Source organism: Leptonychotes weddellii, chromosome 13 (assembly GCF_054177405.1).
Source record: "Leptonychotes weddellii isolate Sample4059 chromosome 13, ASM5417740v2, whole genome shotgun sequence".
Taxonomy (NCBI): Eukaryota; Metazoa; Chordata; class Mammalia; order Carnivora; family Phocidae; genus Leptonychotes; species Leptonychotes weddellii.
The window spans coordinates 66,026,704-66,047,188 of record NC_138381.1 but is presented as its reverse complement, the minus strand read 5'-3'; the positions used below and the strand labels follow the sequence as shown (position 1 = coordinate 66,047,188).

The following is a 20,485-nucleotide window of genomic DNA, read 5'->3' as shown; positions in this document are numbered from 1 at the left end:
CCGAAGGCAGACGCCTAACGACTGAGCCACCCAGGCGCCCCTACAATGTTTTTAATCATGGTGAAAAACAGGTAACATAAAATTTACCATCTAACTCATTTTTCCAAGGTACAGTTCAATAGCATTTAGCACATTCACACTATTGTGAACCAGATCTCTAGAACTTTTGTCTTCTGACAAATCTGAAACTCTACCCATGAGACAACACCTCCCCTTGTCCCCTCCTGCAGCCCCCGGCCACCATCATCTTTCTGTGTCTATAAATTTCACGACTCTGGGGACCTCATCTATGAGGAATCCTAGAGTATTTGTCTTTTTGTGACTGGTTTCTTGCACTTAGAATAGTGTCTTCCAGGTCCTTCCACACTGTACCATGTGATAGGATTTCCTTCCTTTTTAAGGCTGAATACAATACAATGTTTTGATCTTAAAATACTCACGCCCTTTAGGCCAGAAATTCCACTTCTAGGAATAAATACGTCCTAAAAAACCCTAATCATCAAAGAAGCCAAAGAGTGATGTTAAGAGGATGTCCACCGGGCAGTGTTTTGAAGTGTGAAATGCTAGACTCGAGCCAGAGGCAAGGCTAGTCTCTCTGTACTATGGAATTCTGTGGGATCCTGAGAAGGAACAGTGTGGAACTTTATGTGCAGATCCTGAAAGAGAACCAAGAGTGGCATTCCCTTCCAGGCTGCCCGCCTCCGATGTTTATGGAACACAAGAGTGTCGGCCGCAGGGGAGGTCCCAGAGGCGACAGAGTGAGAAGTCAGACAAGCTCCATCTTGTCCCTGAGTTTTTCTCTACTGTCAGAGAAGATAAACAAGAAAATAGACACAGTAACACCAAGCTGGGGTCAGCGCCAGGGCCCTCTGGGAAAGCCACATGGGAGGACGCGACCAGTAGGTTGGGGCAGGGAGGGGTGGAGGCTTGCTGTGCCAGGAGCTTCAGGGAAAAGCACTGTCAGCAGAAGATCCAGCATGTTCCAAGGTTCTGGGACAGGAAAGAGCTCAGCTCGCCCAGGAAGCGACAAGGCCAGCGTGGCTGGGACGCAGGGTTGGAGGGCAGGGGCACTGGATGGGGCCAAGAGCCACGTCATGTGGCACCTTAACTGGCCTGAGTAAGGACCTGAAATTTTGGTCTGAGCGTGGGAGCCCCTACACAATAAGGCTGTGGGTTCCAATCCTGCCTGAGCCACATACTGGCTGTATGACCCTGGGTGAATGATTTCTGTCCCTGTGCCTCAAGTGCCTCATCTATAAAATACGGTTGACAATCGAATCTGTCCTCTGAGTTAGAAGGAGGCTGCATCTGTGCAGGGCTGAGCCCAGGGACAGCACGGCAGCCTCTTAAGCATTTAAAGAGCTGCTGATGGGACCTGAGCTGTGTTTTTAAGAAATCACTTTGGCTACTGTGTGGATAAAGGTCTGTAAGGGGATACGATTGTTCAGGGGAAAAAAGCAAATCGTCCAACAGTTATTTATAGAATGATCTATGTGAATAGACATAGAAAACAAATGAACAGAAGAATGCATGATTGAAGTACAATACAGACATCTGCGGGGGAAACACCTGGACGAGGAGAGGCCAATCTGTTGTAACATGGACATTTCTCAGAGATGGGATTTCCACTTTGTATAGTAACCACTTGCATTTTTAATTAAACAAAGAAGGAAAGGCAAATAAATGCGGGCTCAGGAGGGGTACCCTGGGACTCTGGGGTCCAGGGTGGACTTGCCTGGGTATAATGGAAGAGGTGAGGGCAGGTAAGGACAGGGGGTGGCAGGAGGGGAAGGAGTCAAGGCCCAGGTACCTGCATTGGCCTTCAGGTCCTCTGGGGTCACCATGACTACAAACCGGATGGCCCGCTCGTTGCGGAACATCTCGTAGGCCCACCTGCGGATGGAGCGCATGCACTTCACGGCAGCGATGCCATTGTTGGCGATGAGCACCTGGACAAGGACAATGAGGAAGGGGCCAGAGCTGTACGCCTACCTGTGCTGGGAGCTGCATGCTACCCTGGGGTCCATGTCCCAGCTGCAGAGCCTCCTCAGGTACCTCTTTGCATTTTTACAGCACACAGCCTGGCAGAGAGGTGCTCAAAATCTGCTGGCTGCATGAATAGATGATGATCAAATGGGTGAGTGGATGGGTGGATGGATGGATGGACAGATGGGTGGATGGATGGATGGGTAGATGGATGGATGAATGGTCAGGTGGAGGATCGAATGGATGGTTGGAGGGGTGGGTGGATGGATGGCTGGACAGATGGGTGGGTGGATGGGTGGATGGATGGGTAGGTAGACGGGTGGGTGGGTAGATGGATGGATGAATGGTCAGGCGGAGGATCAAGTGGATGGATGGGTGGATGATGGACAGATAGGTGGGTGGATGGATGGACAGATAGGTGGTGGACAGATGGACAGATGGGTGGATGGATGGATGGACAGAAAGATGGATGAATGGATGGGTGGACGGATAGAAGGATGGATGGATGGTTGGAGATGGATGAATGGATGAGAGGATGGCTGGATGGATGGACAGGATGGACAGGATGGGATGAATGAATGATTTTGATTCCTTTGTTGGCACTTAACATTTTTGAATGCCTAGTATATACCAAGCTACAGTACAATATATCTCACCAGCATTACTTCACTTCACCCTTACTTCAACCCTTGAAAGTGATTGTATTCTTATCTTTATTAGGGGTTAAAGATATTAAAACTCAAGGAGTTCAGGCACTTGCCCCACGTCACACAGCTAGTAAGTGGCAGAGATGTGACTCCTGAGCCCTGCACAGTCGGATCTGTGCTCTGAACTGCCCCCACCCCCGTGGCTGCCTCTGTATTCTGGAGATTAAAGGCCCCGGACTCGGTGGAGAGGAAAGGCAGTAATGTTGGCTGTCCTCAGCAACTGAGAGCAACAGAAAAGGTCCGGTTTCAATTCTTAATGTGCCATGAACTTCCTGTGTGGCATTAGGCAGACCCCTTCCCTCTCTGAGCTTCATCTCCACAATAGGATCTCAGACTGGCCAACGTCCTGGCTCGATCTATAAGAAATAAAACCAATCTCTAGTGTTCCTGTTAAAAAAAAAAAAAAAAAAGGGCATATGGCTTCAAAGCTCTGACTTATATAGCAAGAATGTAATTTTAAGGCCCTTCCATTGCTGACTAATTTTCATGACAGCCCTGAAGGACAAGTCTCATTAGAGATTGGGAATGTGACTGCCTCTATTTTACAGAAGGGGAAACTGAGCCCAGGTGTCATATCCTGTGAGTGGCCATAGCAGATGGAGCCCAGAGCCCTGGGCTCAGATTCGGTGTTCTCTCCTTTCAGAAATGCCTCCCGAACAGCAATGACGGGACAGCAGGGCTTTGGTTTTCTTAATCTTATTACCAAAGCAAGGCTTGGTCAAGAAGGAAGGGCTCTGGGTGACCCCAGGACAGCCAGTTTCCCTGGGCCCCATTTGTTCCAGCACATTCTGGGAGCCCCCAGGGGAGAAAGCCACTGCAGGCTGGCTTGCTGTTCTAATCCCACAGCTGCAGCTTTCCCCTCAGAAGGGCAGAGCTGGGTTTTATGCCTGCCCCCAATAACCTAGAAAGCAATCCCTTGCACGAAGGAACCTCGGGGTCTCTGCAAACCTCAATCTCCTCTTCCGTGAAATGGGGGGGGGGGTCATGCACCTATTGCTTCTGGCTGTCAGGAGGGTGAAAGGTGATGAATTCCAGCACGTAGCTCTTGGCCAGTACTCACAGAAGGGTGGCCTGGCCCTTTCTCTGCAGCATGACCATGAGCCTGAAGCAGGTTCTCTCACTTCCAGCTGGGAAGAGGGGCCCCACCCCACCCCGACTGCTGGGACCCCATCTGTACCTTCTCGATGACCCGATCCCCCCCAAAGCGCGTGACAAACTCAGCCGGGGAGGCCACGGTAAAGTCTCTGTGCAGGTCCAGCTTCTTCAGTTCTCGGCCCCTCTTTACCAAGTGGAGTCCCGACATGCTGGGTCTGCAGAGGGAAGCGGACAGACCCCGATGAGCCAGGAAGCCTGGTCCACTCGGGGAGAGAGTCAGGAGCCCAGCACCTTACACAATCAACATCAACAGAGAAGCGGGAGCCCATCAGACCCCTTCTGCTTTGTAGTCCTCCCTGGGGACCTTGAAGCGTTTCACAAGGAGACTCAAGAGGCTGGTGCAGGAATGAAGCAGAAGCGATCCCCTAACCTGACCCAAGCTGTATGTTGAGCTCTTTAATCTTAAATTAATTTTTACTTGCTATGCTCCCAATTTAAAAACTCAAATAATATAAAAAAGCCTATGGGGGAGGGGGTTTATGATCAGGGAGAAAGTCCACACAGTCCAATACCTGAGACTTACTAAACAGTATTGATCTCTTTCATGCATTTTTCTGTACATGCATCTCAAAACTTTTATAACTGAAAACCAAAAAATGTGTAACAACCAGGGCGCCTGGGTGGCTCAGTCGGCTAAATGTCTGACTCTTGATTTCAGCTCAGGTCATGATCTCAGGGTCGCTGAGATGGAGCCCCGGGTCGGGGCGGGAGGTGTCCACGCTCAATGGGGAGTCTGCTTGAGATTTTCTCTCTCTCCCTCTCCCTCTGCTCGTGTGCTCTCTCTAAATAAATAAAATCTTAAAAAAATGTAAAACAACCAAATGGTGGTTCCTTGCCCCATCCCCTCCAGAACCACACAACAGAGAAAAATCACTTTTCTGGCATTTACACCTTTCCGTAGTTCTAAACAATGTCACCATTAGGTGTATCCTCTTGTGTGACACCATTTGAGACACCATCAATGGATCTTTGATCTTGAGAGACGAGGAATGAGCACTCTTGGCCATCCCATCTGCTTCCTGTCCCCCAAACTCTCAACGTAGGTTCCTCTCAATACAGATCCTGTATTTGGGACTTCATGAATCTGGGATTATTCACAAATGAGGGCTGGGGTAGACCAGATTTTCCTTTCTTCTTTTTTTCCCTGGAGACAGTGGTTTTTTTCATTTGCGTAGCTCTCCTTGCACCTGCTGCTAATGCCATCCACTCCTTCTCATACCCTCCTAGTACACGACATAGTTGATCAGCTCCATCATTCTTCATTGGCGACATCCCTCCTGGAGGCCTCTACTCTCTACACTCACACTGAACGGCTCTTCTCCGACCCCCTACACAACTGTCATTCTGAGACTTCCTTTTGCTGACATCCCTAGGATTCCTTTTGCCTTTCCTCAGGGTTTGATCCCTAATTTGGGGGATCAAATGGCTCCCTTTCTTGGTGGACTCCCTTGTTTTGTTGGGACATATCCTCCAGTAGTTCTATCCAGTTAAAAAGATGGTACAATGGGACGGCACATGGCAACGGTGCCCTCAACATGCCTATCCTGCTTCTGGATGCCCTGGGCTACCTCATTGCTATCACCTTGGAGATTCCCTTTGATTCTAGGTTGGATCTCTGTTTCCTGTCTCCCAAGTGTTGCTCTACTTTGGTTTCTTATCTTGCTTCAGTTGAAGACATCCTTCAGTAGCTTTCTAAGAAAAGGTGTTTGGGAATGAGGGGTAGGAATGAGCTAATGATTCATAATCTTGCAAGTTCTGAAACTATCTCTCTTCTGATCTCACGTTTGACCCTATCATTTGGCTGTGTATGGAATTCTATAACGGAAAACCTTCTCCTTCAGAGTTTTGGAAGACTTGCACCATTGTGTCGTAGCTTCCAAGGACACTAGAGCCAGAGATGTTCTGATAGCTTGATTCTTCACAGGTGACCTGTTTTTTCATATCCAGAAGCTTATAGGATCTTGTCTCTGTCTTCCATAGTCTACAGTTTCCCAGGGATGTGCTCAGGTATGTGTCTCCTTCCATCCAGTGGGGCTGTGAATCTTCAGGCTCCTTCAATGTGGAAACTCACATCCTGGGATTTGTCTTCAAATATTTCATTCAAATTATTTCCCTGCCTCCTTTTTCCTCTATTCTTTCCAGAAGGCTTATTATTTGGATGTTGAAATTCTTAGACTGGCCTGCAAGTGTCTGTCTTTTTCCCCTCTCCTATTTCCTATCCCTTGTCTTTCACTTTCTGGGCGATTCCTTCAGCCTTCTCTCCTAACCTGCTGTTGTGTTTCTAATACCCAAGGGCTTGTTATTGGCTCACAAAGTTTCCTTTTTGTGCATCCTGTTCCTATCTGTGCAACACCCTCCCTGGCTTGAAGGAGGGTATTAATGGCAGCTTTTTCAAGTTCTCTTCTCCTGGCATGGTTTCTGTTTCTTCCAAGTCTCCTGTGTCCCTCTGTTTGATTGTTTGGGGCCTGCCTTCCATATTAGAAACTGTACCCAAGCCTCAGTCACTTCCTCATGCTCAAGAGCAAAACTAAAGGGCTGACAGAAGGTACTGAGGTGGGGCCAGTGGACGCTGAGCTCGATGCTCAGGATCAGGGGTGGTGGGGGCTGCTGTGGACCAGGGAACCCCAAGTACACTAGCGTCTTCTTCCTTCAATGGTCCAATACTCAAATGGCCAGGAGCTGGGGAAGGAGTGGTGAGGGAAGTGGTGGGACAGGTCTCGGGGTGAGGGGGCAGGGCAGGTTTCAGAATTCAGCACCTACACAGACCCTGATCCTTGTGTTTGGGATACAGACCTCATACACCTCCACTGTGCCCATCAGTCCCCAGTCCCAAGACCCTCTGTTTTTCCCTCTCCAGGGAATGAACCACCTGCTTTCTGTTGAGGTGCAAGTGGGCAACCCCCGGCCACACAAAGCAGGCAAGAAGATCTGGGCATCTTTTACCCAATTCTTCTCATTTTGGTACCCTCTCTTGCCCCACTCAAGTGCAGAGGTACCTGACGCTGCCAGTCCCCACGCCTTTCAGAGTGCAGATCCAGTAGGTTCTCAGCTGTCCTCACTGCTGCTTTATGACTCAGCCGTCTTGGTTCTGCTAAGCCAGTTATCGCTTGTTCATCTGCTTCTGACCTCTAATTAGCTGTGGCTAATCTTCCCAACTGTTCTGCCAGGCTTGATGGGTTTCCCTCTCTCTTTTTAAAAGAACATCTCCTTGCTGTCATTTGGTGGGATGTTGACAGGAAGAGGATCAGGCATGCACATTCAGTCCACTTTCTCTTTTTTCTTTTCTTTTCAAGATTTATTTATTTGAGTGCGGGGTGGGACAGCAGGACAGAGAGTCTTAAGCAGACTCTGCGCTGAGCACGGAGCCCAATGCACGCTTGATCTCATGACCCTGAGATCACGACCCCAGCCAAAACCAAGAGTTGGATGTCCAACTGACTGCGCCACCCCGGCACCCCTCAGTCTACTTTCTTTTTTTTTTTTTTTTAAGATTTTATTTATTTATTTCACAGAGAGAGACACAGCAAGAACAGGAACACAAGCAGGGGGAGTGGGAGAGGGAGAAGCAGGCTTCCTGCCAAGCAGGGAGCCCGATGCAGGGCTCGATCCCAGGACCCCGGGATCATGACCTGAACCAAAGGCAGACGTTTAACGACTGAGCCACCCAGGCGCCCCCTCAGTCTACTTTCTTAAGGTGGCGAAGAGGCATTAAGCTGAGAGCCATCTGTTAAGAATTAGGCTAGCAGTTAACCACACACAGGTATGTCCAGTGGCTGTTACAAGGGCAAGGATGAGTGGGTTCAGGGGACCAAAACTTTGGTGAAGAACTAACTGATCATAAGGAACACTGCCAACATGGCACCATCTATCATCTGAGAAAAAAACAGCAAAATTGGAAGCAAATAGTCAGGAAAGAGAAATTCCATTTTATAGATGGGCAAACTGAGGCCCAGCCAGGCAAAGAGGTCACAGAGCAAGTCAGCAGACCTGGGGCTGTTTCTACCACACTGAGAAGTGTTGGATGTGGGCATTTTCTTTCTTTCTTTTTTTTTTTTTTAAGATTTTATTTATTTATTTGACAAAGAAGGAGAGAGAGAGCACACAAGCAGAGGCAGAGGGAGAGGGAGAAGCAGACTCCCCACCGAGCAGGGAGCCTGATGCAGGGCTCGATCCCAGGACCCTGGGATCATGACCTGAGCCGAAGGCAGACGCCTAACGACTGAGCCACCCAGGCACCCCGGATGTGGGCATTTTCTGCTGTACAAAGTCTTTGTGTCTAGTACAGGTCCCCGTGGGAAAGCCACCTACAAACCTGCAGTCTGCCCCCACTCCCCAGTGTGAGCTGCCAAAGGCTCTGCCCATCACAAAGGAAAACATGGAGTTCGGGGCCAGGGGAACAAAAAGAGAAATGAACGATGTGTTTCCATGCCACAAGAGGATATGTGTTTGCAGTGAAGACTTTCTCCATTCAACTGAGCTTAGCCAGAGAGCCTGAATGAATGAACAGACAGATGAGCAAATGATTTCTGGCCCGTGAGAGAACCTCACTGCCTGCCACAAAGTGTGAGCAGCTTTTCTCCTAAGACCTCCTAGGACTGAATTGCTGAAACAAGATCGGACTTAGAAAAGTACTTTGGAAGGTCAATATCATCTTGCAAATGGGAACAGTGCTTTTATCATAATTACAGCCCATCAACCAGCAAGTAGCTCAATTTGTTTTTAAGGACTTTATTTCTTTACAAAAACAGGCAGATGCGGCCGGAAGGCCCTAACCTGCAGGCCCCTGATCTAGGGAAATAGACACCAAAATGTAATCTCAGGGTGGTAGAGTTACGGGCGGTTTCTGTTTTCTTCTCTTCATCTATACTTGTTAAGTTTCCTGCAATGATATGTTACTCTTTTAAAGATTTTATTTGAGAGAGAGGGAGAGTGAGAGAGAGAGAGAGAGTGTGCACAAGGGGGGGATGCAGAGGGAGAGGGAGTCCAACGTGGGGTGGGGCTCGATCCCAGGACCCTGGGATCATGACCTGAGCCGAAGGCAGACGCTTCACCAACTAAGCCACCCCGGTGCCCCAATGGTGTATGATTTTCAATAAGGAAAAAAAGCTATGAACTTTGTAATAGGGATGTAATAGGGAAGCTCTGGCCATTCTGGCATCCACTGGGCAAGGCGCTCAGCATCCCCAACTGTAAGATGAGGATAGTAACATGTACCTCACTATGTCGCAAAGGTTAAAAAACACATAGAAAGTAAAAGATGGCTTCTGGCACCAGTAAACCCTATTATCATTTCAGTGCAGTGAGACCAAGGGGATCAGGGGCTGCTGATTTCCCAACCTCACCAGGAAATGCATCAGCCACTCCTCTGGCCAGGGTCTGTTCCCCATCCATCCACTCTCCCCCACTCTGTCTACAGCTTTCCCCGACTGGCTGGCTTGATCTTTTGGCTTCAGATGGTCTCAGACATGCCAATTCCAACACAAATATTAAAACTCTAGCAAAATGACCTAAAGCACAGCAGAGAAAAAGGTCAACCAGGAGAAAAACATAATTTTGTAGCCTGGAAAAACCATTCTCAGCTACCATTTTGATTTCAAAACTGGTGAGAGCGCCCCTCCTTCAGGTGGGTCACAAGCCCATCATAACTAACTAGGTTGGTGAACACACAATGCTGCTGGAGTGGCCCGGTTTCAGACCCAGTGTCCAGGCTGGTGGCTATTTTTATTTGTTTTTGACAAAGCTGGAAGCCAACCAACATTGGCTCCCCAGGGTTGACCTTTGGCCGGCATTTGTTCCAAGGCGAGCAGAGGCTAAACTAGTCCAGGGTGACTTTGGAAATGGCTTCAGATGCAATCAACTACACACCAGAGCTATCAGCCCAACACCAAACACAGTCAGCTTCTCAGGCACAAGCCCAGGCAGAAAAACCGGGAGGGAAGGGGTAAACATTCTGGAGCATCACTGTGAATCAGGCACAGGGGGGCTGGCTTCACGCTGAATCCCCACAGCCCCGTGCATGGGAGGCCGCCATTCCCTGCTCACAATGAAGAAACTGAGGGTCAGAGAGGCCCAATGACCTCAAGTCACACAGCTGACCAGTGGCAACACTGGGCTTCCAATCCGACTCTGACCCCCCCACCCCCGCGCCCTGGAGTCTAAGTTTGAGGCAGAAAGATGGTTGAGATAAATGGGATTATCTCTATTGTCTGGACTTTAAAAAACAAGCACCTACATTTGAGAGGCAATCTGTGTACTGCAGGGCTCTCAGCTGGGGCCAGTTTTTCTCCCCAGGAGACATAAGGCCCATGTTTGCAGACATTTTTTGTGTTCACAACTAAGTGGGGGGCCGTGGCGGGGGGGTGCTACTGGCATTTAGTAGGTAGAGGCCGAGGATGCTATTCAATATTCTAGGATGCTCAGGACAGCCCCCACCACAAAGAAATACAGGGCCCCAAGTGTCAACAGAAACCCCGGTAGGTTAGAGCCATCCCTCCAGGCTTTGAATGCAGAATCTACTACTCATGACCTGCGCATTCTTGGGAAAGATGCTTCAGTAGTGTCCCTCGCTTCCCGCACAGGATCACAATATTGACAACATTAAGAGCATCTGCCTCCGAGAGTGTGCATCCAGGGTTCAGCACTGGGCCTGGCGTGCGGTAAGTGCCTCTCTGCAGGGGATCCATGATTAAGAGCCCCAGGGTGGAGCCATCGGGCTGTGGCCCTGACATTAACCAGCCCTTATGTCCCTACCCTATCCCCTCACTTCTCTTTTATAAAACACGGACGGCGGCTGCTGAGACCTGATGGACGGAAAGGTCTCACTATTATCACCGAGCAAGTAAGGCAGAAAGGACGCTGCAGAGCTTAGTCAAGGCTGCTAACCTTGAACTCATCTTTGGGCTCCCAGACAAAGGGGACCCTTGGAAATTTCTCAGGCCCCCTGCCCCCTTAGCGCTTCCCGGGACGGCCACCTTGGCTAGACCAGGAGTCATTAAGCTCGGGTCCAAAACCCAAATCCAGGCTGCCGCCTGCTTTTGGACCTCCCACAAGCTAATCATGGCTTTTGTATTTTTAAATGGTTGAAAGAATCTTATTTTGTGACCCGTGAGAATTACGTGAATTTCAAACTTCCATAAATTACGTGTGATTGGAATATGGTCAGACTCATTCAATTATGTATTCTCTGTGGATGCCGGGGCAGTAAATGGCAGAGCTGAGTAGAGGTGACAGAGACCATATGGTCTCAAAGCCGGAAATATTTACTATTTGGCCCTGGACAAAAAACAGTTTGCCAACTCTGGGTTAAGCAGTGCTTTTCAGCTTGACTCTACGCTCCGGCAAGAGAGGAACTTTTAAAAATGCTGATTCCCCAGGCCCCACCTGGACCGATTAATCAGCATCCCTAGGACAGGAGGGATTGTTAGAGGCGGGAGGGACTGTTGGAGGCAGAGGGAGCACACCCAGGCATCTACATTTTTCAAAAGCCCGCCTTCCTCCCCCCTCCAGGGAATTCGAATGTGCAGTTGGGGGTGAGAACCACCCACAGATCACCAACCAACATTTCAACCTGGCAGCTGGCCTTGGTTCTGAGCAGAATTTCTAGGGCGGTGAAATCACCTGTAATGGGACAATTTCAATTCCTGCAGGCTTATTCTTTCAGGTTAAAGTGGTTTGTGAAAAGTCTTCTTTGGGACTGAACTGTACAATAAAACGTGATTCAAGATTTATATGTTAAACTTTTGTGTAAATAGCCTTACAGATTGGCTGGGGGGGGGGGGAGGATATGTCCTTTATGGACCACATGGCCTGCTTCGGGTACACTGTAGGGCTTGAGGGGTTTTGCCAAAGAGGTTAGATCAGGGCTCAGAAAGTGCAAGAAACGTAACTACCATGGTCCACCAAACAGTGCACAAGAATGACGGTAATCCAAACCCAGGACCCCTGCCCAACTGCAGGTCCTTTGTTCAGACACACCCTGAGCAATAGAAAGATTCCCCTTGAAGGCCCCGTTATTCTCCTTTGCAGAAGGACCAGGGAAGTGGAAGGTCAGTCTCCCTCCTGGAGGGCTGGCTGCTTGTCTGGGCATATCTCTTGCCCTCTCTGAACCCCCATCTTTGGACCTAAACAACCAGCCTTCTGGCTCCAAGAGACCTCACTTCCCTGACAGGCTTATGAGCTCAGTACCTATCCAGCAATTGTTAAAAGATCATGGGATGGGGGCGCCTGGGTGGCTCAGTCGGTTAAGCGACTGCCTTCAGTTCAGGTCATGATCCCAGGGTCCTGGGATCGAGCCCCGCATCGGGCTCCCTGCTCGGCGGGAAGCCTGCCTCTCCCTCTGCCCCTCACCCTGCTTGTGTTCCCTCTCTCGCTGTGTCTGTCAAATAAATAAATAAAATCTTAAAAAAAAAAAAAAAGATCATGGGATGGGCGGGGGTGGGTGCGGAGAGGAGGCTACGGGTGAATTTTGTTCCTCTTTTTTGCTTATCTAGAATTTTCTGACTTTTCAACAACAAACATAACGTTACTTCGGGTAGTTTTTTTTTAATGCAATAAAATGAAGACAAGAAATCAAGCAGGTGGGGCCAGAAAGCGCTAGGGCACAGAAATGCCTACACATTGCTCAGAAAACAACCTTAAATGCGATGCCTGCTCAGGTGGCCCTTGATTCGCCCAGGACTTCATAATCACTTCAAAAAGGCCTGCCTTCCGCAACCATCAAGGCTTTATCAAGGCTAAGGGGAGGAAGAGGAGGAAAGCGTGGCCCCGCGCCAGCCTATCCACCTGTGTGTTCCTAAGAGCCCCTCCAATCAACATCACGGCCAAATCCGGCCAATCCGGCCTCCCCTTCAACCACCAAGGCCAGTTGCAAGGCGGGCTGCATCTCCCCAGTGGCCAAACTGAAGTCTGCATTTCTTTGGTGGGGGTGGGGAAGAGGAGGTGGCGCTAAGGGGACACAGAGCTCGTCTTTACTAGCGGCGGGGGCACACGGTGCATAAGTTGGCAAAAGATAACGGTCATTAAAATTGCAGGCTTACTTACTTCACTTTGCGATCAGGGAAACAGACCTTGCACTTGGCAGGGCTCATATTGACCTGCCCGCCGGCCAATCCCAGCCGGCTCCCGCCGGGATGCAGAGCATGCACCCCTTAACCTCCTGAGCGGACCCCGGTCCCGGGGCCCAGCAGGGCAGCCAGGTGGGTCCGAGAGCGGCTCGCGCCGGGTGGTGCTGCAGCCGGCTGGTGCCCGACCAAGCTGGGCGCTTCCTCCATTCCGAAAAGAGTCCTGCGCGCAAGTGTCCCGGGCGGACGCGCCCGTCCAGGCCCCGCCCCCAAACGAACCCCACCTCCCAGAAGGGGCCCGCCCCCTGCACAAGGCCCGGCCTCCTCACCGGGCCCCGCCTCCTGTCCCCGACAGAACCAGGTCCCGCCCCCCCAGACCGGCCAATCACGAAGCCGCCGCTGACCTTGGGCGCCAGGAGACAGCGGCCAGAGACTTAAAAAAGCCCTCTTGGCTACTTTCCTCCCCAGCTCCCCTGACTGGAGTAGAAGGGTTCCAGGATGGCACACCCCGCCCTACATCCTGGCAGCTGGGAAAAACTCACAAGCATTTAATGTGCTTGAATACACACAATAGGGAAGTGGTGGAAAATAGGGTTTATTTAAAATATGAGTCAGATGTCACCAGAGTGCCTGGTAAAAGCCCCCCAAGGCAAGTCAACTTCTGGCTTCCAAGTTCCTGTTTTTGCTTATTCTTTCACCTCTATTCCCGGGGACATGTTTGCTCCAGGCCCTTCTGCCCCCAGAGTGAGATCCTAACACTTCGGATCACCTGGGTTACCCGGTAAAGGGAGCTCTTTCGAGATAGGAAAGACCCCAGCTGCCCTGTGACCCTAAATAGGTTTCTTTCTGGCTTCCAGTTATGGAATGAATAAGTCACGGGAATGAAAGGCACAGCCTAAGGAATACAGTCCTCGGTGATGTATGGTGGCAGCTAGTAATAAGCTTCTTTCTGCTAAGACTAACACACAGAGTGCTCTTTTGTGCCTTTGTCTTCTTTCATAGCGATCCTTTTGTTTTTATTTCCATAATGCTGATAAGGAAATGTGCCCCAGAGATGTATGTTTCCCAGGGGTGACGGAGCTGAGCTTTGAACCCAGGCAAACCGATTCCAGTTCAAATGAATGAATGCTTCTGCAAGGAGTTACAATAAATAAAAAGGATTGAAAACACTGCCTAGGAAACACTGCATAATAATAAATGCAGCCTATGTTCACAGCAAACAAAACCCAAAAAATAATGTAAATGTTTGCGAATGAATCCCCATAGAAAGGCACAGCTAGGGCCACGCCTCCAGGAGGTGCGGTCCGTCCACGTGGCCACAATGTGAATTCCTCCCCTAGGAATTGTATAAGCAGCCCTGCCAGAGGGCACCAGTTAGCTGTGCTCTAACCATATAGTAACTTTCTCAGCACGAGGATTAAAAAATAAAACAGGTGAACAAAATTCTCAATTCTTCAGAATTTCTAGAAGGTTCTTTATGGCCTTGTCTTCACTCCCTCCAAAAAAAACCGACCCACTGCAGCCTGATTTACTTTCTAAAGTTCCAAACCAAACCCCCCAAAAATTCATCCTCAAGATGACCCAAATTTAAATATAATCATCTCAAAATAGGGAAAACAATTAAAATCAGGAAATGAAAATATTTCAAAACACCCCTACCCTACCCCCAGTCAGTTAGGATCAAATGCGAGACCACTTCTCCACTAATCCAGCCTTGGAGACATCCTAACACACCTCACTTTTACACGGGGGCTTCTCAAGAAAGGCATTTTACTTCGATGTCTGCGCTTTGCATGTCATCAGAGCGATTGTGACTTGGATTTTTCTCTGCCTGCGTTATAAGGTATAGAAGATGGGAAGGAAAGAATAATGTCCATGCCTACACACAACACTGCCTTTAAATAAACATCTCCTTTAAACAGCCGTCACTGTGATTTCAATGACACACTCCGAACTTGGCTGCAGATGCGGTCTCGTGCTATAAGCCCTTCTGCTCAGACTCCTCAGAGGCTAAATTTAACTTGTTGGTACTGCAGAAGGAAAACCCAGGTCAGTGGCAACAGACACACAACAAGAGAGTGCACTTGCAAGTGGCTAGCCACACAGTGGAAAGGCCTAAGCAGCGAGTGGCCTCAAGCCTGTCCCTACGCTCTGGGTGACCTTGAGCAAACACCTTCTCTCCACTTCTCTGTGGCATCATCCACATATAATGTGCGTTCATTCAAAGAAAAATAAAATAATCCCTTTCGATATGTGATGGGGGCAATGTTACATTAGGCATAGAGCAGAAGTGACAGATTTTTCTAAAGCAGGATACAGATACTTGAGAGAGAGAAAGGGATGTTCAGGCACTCTATACCCTGTATGAAGAGCTAACCTCTTCCGAACCTCAATATCCAGTCCACAGATGAAACAATGCAAAAACAGGGACCCCCCCCCTTTCCCCGAATCTCCCAGAAAACACCTTAGCAGCTAAAAAGTTTTGGAAATGGGGTTTCTGCCAGCCCCTTCCTAAATCAATAAAGGAATGAATAAATTGAAACATGATCAAAAGATCCATGGGATTTTGCTGAGGGACAAATAAAAGTATTTATAGGCAATTTAAAGTTTTCTGACCGGCTGGCTACTCGGAGCAGGGAAGAGGTGCAGAGGGTGATGATGAGCAGGAAGGACCTGGGGGATGCCCACTGCAAGCCGCCCCGGGATGCTACTTGGGACAGAAGGGTGCAGCGAGGTCCCAGGTGTCAGCTTGCTCACCCGCCGTTCCCTCACTGCGCCTCCCTGGGGTTCTGAGGTCTGCCTTGGGAAACCTCTCCTAAACTCAACACTCTTGGCACGGAAGCGTGCAGCAGGGGGAGGCAGCAAGGGAAAGCCCCAGGCCCTGCGTGCTGCTTTGTATTTCATCCCTTTGTCAGGGACACTTCACCTGCCTCCCTCCTCTTCCTCCTCTGAGGACACAGGTTGCTATACCTTAAAGTCGTGTGCCTGGCGGGGCTTGGGAAGATCCATGACCACAGGGGAGAACTCTGGAAGTTGCCCATTCCAGCGCTGACCCCCAAGGCAGCCCCTGGGCCGTCCACACCCGCCACTTCTTCTCAGCACGTGATCTCAGCACGCTTGTGAGGTAGACACCAGCATTATCTCGTTTCGACAGAGAAGGAAATTGCAGCCGGGAGAGGTCTGTGGGGCTGGTCTGCGATGGGAAGCCAGACTTGTCTCAACTGCGGGTCCCGTGTATGACACCGCGCTTTGCATCGAATGATGGAGATCACGCCGTGGCATGGCTTTAAGTGCCAGGCTCCCAGTCACTCAAGTAAGCCTGACACCAGCCCTGTGAGGTAGGGACCACTGTGACCTCGTCCTGGAGGATGCTGAGGCACAGAAAGGGAAGAGCTCGGCCCAGGCCACCTGACAGCCGAATGGAGGAATCAGCGTGCCAGCCCGCAGCCGGCCACTCTCTCCACCTGCGATGGGAAATGCTCCGGGCTTGTGGCCTCGTCGACCCCTCCACTCGCCCCTCCCAGGGCAGGAGGCAGATCCCACCGTCTGTGGGCCCATAGTGCTGTCGCAGAGCCTGGCGCCCAGCAGGGCTGTGATAAGTGCTTCCAAGCCGATGAAGGGATGGGACAAACCTTGGCTTCTCCATGTGACCGTTTCATCTCTGACTTTGTCCTTAGGCTTACCTGGTACCCAGACCATCCACAGTAACCGGCCAAGGAGAAAATGGTTCTAAATTAACAAACTTTACCACTGGCGTCTCCCCCCACCCCAGCCCCCCTTGTACCTCTCCATACATGAAGAAACAAAAGCAAAGGACCTCAGAGCATCCCAGTCCAGCCCCCTGCCAGGGTAGGTGACATCCCCAAGGTCACACAGCTTAATGGCTGCCCTGCCTCCTGACTCTTCTCACTAATGCTAAGAACAGGTTAGGAGGAGGGTGGAGACATCTTTCCTGGAGCCCAAGTTAGGCATCAACAGTGGGAGTTTGCAGACCAGTTTCTGATCTGCACCTGTGGAGGGTTCCAATGGCTCTCAGGGCCTATGATCATCCTGCTGGGAAACCCCTGATAGACCCCTGAACCTCTCTGGGCATCAGCTTCTTATGCAGGAAGTGAGAGGACTGGTTCACTTTTTTCCCCAATACTTTTTATAATGTTTTATTAGTAAACATTATTAATATTTGTTATTAACAATATTTACAGCAGAAAGTTAGAAAATGCAGAAGAAAATTTAAATGACTTATAATTGCACCATATAAAGACAATGATTGCTAACTATTTTGACACATTCCTTATAGACTTTCCAGACACACACACACACACACACACACACATTTATTAAGCACAAGCATTATCTGTGCTTACTAACTGACAGGGAACATTGTAAGCACATTACATTATCCACAATCCCTTATCTGAAATTCGAAACTCCCAGGACTTAGTATGCTTTGGAATTTGAGAACTTTTGGGGGGGGATGGTAAAGCCTTATGTTTTACATTTTCATGTTACTATTTCCGCAGCAGAAGGCATGAATATTCACACAAAACAGGATAAACAAAGACTACAGACAACTTCACATCTATTCAAGGTGGATTTTTCTTCTAAATGAGTTCATGGCCAACTTACGAGCTTCCGGGTCATAACTTGAAATTTCAGGACTGCAGTTGAGCTATCCCGAACCTGTCCCATCCCATTCAGCCCAAACATGCACCCCACAGGGTAGAACTATTAGGGTTGTTACCTAGTTAACTAGTAAGACACAGCTCTAAACCAGTACCTTAACCCAGACCCATTGTGCACCAACCACACTGACCCTTGTTGACCAAAGTGGGATGACCCCATAACCTTCATTCCACAATATGTGAACAACTATTCTGTCACATGTAATGTTCTCACCAGATTTGTTTCTAAGGGTTTGCATGGGAATTCCAAACCTTGGGGACTATTTCCCCCACGTCCAAGGAAGAGCCAATCCCAGCCCCTGGCCTGAGATGAACCCAAAAGGGAAGAGACAAGAAGGCGACTTGAACAGACAGCACAAAGTCATTGGGCCCATAATCGGAGCCCGCCCTCACCAGCTGGGAAGATGGAAGGGAACAGGGAGATTGTACAACCATATAAAATGCAGAAGAAAAATGGGGTTTAACCAAAGAACTAATCTACAAAGTTACAAGATTTATGCAGAAACAGTTTTATGAAAACAAAAATGCTATTGCTACCAAAGAGCAACAATAAAATGCCTATTCACCCATCCATCCATCCATCCATCCATTTATCCATTCATTCATCCATCCATGCATTCATTCATCCATCCATCCACCTACTCATCTATCCACCTACCCATCCATCTATCCATCCATCCATCCATCCATTCATTTGTGCATTTATCCATCCATCCATTCATTTATCCATCTGCTCATCCATTCATTCATTCATATATCCATCCATTTGTTTATTCATTCATTCATTCTTCATCCATCCACCCATCTGTTCATTTGTTCATTCATCCATCTATTCATTCATTCATTCATTCATTCATCCATCCATCCATCCATGTATCCATTTGTTCATTCCCAGATTCATTCATAAAGTGTTTTGCATGCCCCAGGAATGCAGAATTCTGTCTTTGGCAAGTATGGGTTGATCACTGCTTCATGCATTTATTTATTCAGAGTCTACCATGAACCCACATTAGGCTAGGCAGTGGGGAAAAGCAGAAACCCACATGGCCCCATTTTCATAGAGTTTGCCGGCCAGTGTAGGAGATAGGTAACAACCAAGTCAACACATAAGGAAATTAAAGACACAATCTCCAGGAGTGATTAAATATTGTGAAAACACACCAGAGCAATCAATCAAGAAACAGAGCCATATGGGGAATACTTTAAAGATGGCAGAGGGGGGCACCTGGGTGGCTCAGTCGGTTAAATGTCTGCCTTTGGCTTAGGTCATGATCTCAGGGTCCTGGTATTGAGCCCCACATCAGGCTCCCTTCTTAGTGGGGAGTCTGCTTCTCCCTCTCTCTCTGCCTCTCCCCCCTACTCATGCTCTCTCTCTCTCTAATAAATAAAATCTTTAAAATATAATAAAAATAAATAAAAAATAAAGACAGCAGAGGGACAGGGAAGGCCCTTCAGAGAAGGTGACTTTGATGGGCAGGCAGGATGGGTTACTGTCCCATCCCATTCAGCCCAAACATGCACCCCACAGGGTAGAAATGAAATGAAAATGAAAAGTGGAGGCCCTTGTTCAAAAGTTAAGAATTTCAAGAGGATGACAGCAGAGCTGACTGCACAGGTCACACACCTTGAAACAGGCCCTGGGGGGAGGTTTAAGGGCATGAGGGGGAAAGTGACCATTTCAGTTCAGAGGGAGCAGCAAGCACAAAGGCCCAGAATGGGGATGCAAGTGTGAGGATTCTGGAAACGTGAGGGCACAGGGGGAAGACAAAGGCCCCTTTGAAGATCATTCAAAAAGAGCTCCCCCCAAGCCACAAAAGTAAACAGGCGCCTTTTCTATCCAGCTGCCTAGCTGGTGGCCTGGCAAGAAGAGGCCAGCATGGACCACATGGAGACCTTCGAGGTGACACAGAGGCCAAGCGGCTCTCTGGAGAAACTGCCAGCAGCAGGGAGGATCCACGGATATATCTATGCCACTTCTTTGCTGTGGCTTCCACGTGAGTATAAACCCCTGGAATAAACCCCCCAGGTCTTCGTTCTCTGTCTGCGAAATGGGAAGGACTGCAAGGACTAGCTCAAACCCCTACTCCCTGCCTCCATATTGCAGAAACTGAGCCTCAAAAGGTTAGGGGATGTACCCGAGAGTGCACAGCATTTAGCAGCTGATCAGAAAAAAATAATAATAATACAGGGAGATTCCTGGATTCTAACAGGGACTCTTTATCACCACCTTGGCCTTCTATGTCAGGCTTCATTTCTTCAATCCTCCAGCTGGTTGCAAGCCACCTGCCCACATCTCGAAGTGGCCTGGGCATTTCCACCCTGTATAAGGGAAAAAGCCCAGCAGTGGCCCTCCACAAAGCAACACTCTGGAGGGTTTGGGGGGATTGGGAGGTCCCCCTGAACATTTCTTCAGAGTTGACCCAAGACGCTACCAACGGATGTGAGCAAAAGGGTCAATGGCGGACTGCCAAACACCAGGCTATTGAGGGTCCCAAAGATGCCAAAATACCAAGTCAAAAACTCTACAAGAGGATGACAGAACACTCGGCTTCATTCTGATATCATTGTTTCCAACAGGCTGGAACACACAGGTTATGACGTCATTTTTTTCATCCGACCAACCACCAGAGACAGCAGCACCAGGACAAGCGTCTAAGTGTCTAAGTGAAGATACCGCCCCATGGGATTCTCATTCCAGGTCATTAGGAACAATGAACCCACGCTGGTCTCCTCCAGCAGAGGTCCCTCATTTGGGGACGTTCCTCACAGAAATGCCAGTATCTTGGGAGGCACCAGCAGAACTACCTGAGCTGTCCTGGGTGCCAAAATCCTAAATTCCACACTCTGGAAAGCACATAGATTGGGGGCAAAATAACCATATGCCCAGTGAGATTGG

The 20,485-nt window shown here is 49.1% G+C and overlaps 1 protein-coding gene across 5 annotated transcripts in view; it reads right to left on the bottom strand.

Moving 5' to 3' along the window:
- ACACB (acetyl-CoA carboxylase beta) overlaps window positions 1-20,485 on the bottom strand; it is a 122,294-nt gene that overhangs the window by 80,092 nt on the left and 21,717 nt on the right. For 3 of the 5 annotated variants that reach the window (XM_081801997.1, XM_081801996.1, XM_081801998.1), the window contains exons 3-4: window positions 3,871-4,003; window positions 1,811-1,949 (exon numbers count right to left, since the gene is read on the bottom strand). In XM_081801997.1, coding sequence (XP_081658123.1) covers window positions 1,811-1,949; window positions 3,871-4,003 — 272 coding nt within the window. Of the gene's footprint in view, window positions 1-1,810; window positions 1,950-3,870; window positions 4,004-12,887; window positions 13,150-20,485 lie in introns of those variants that run through there. The other 2 variants (XM_081801999.1, XM_081802000.1) reach the window with 2 other exon arrangements.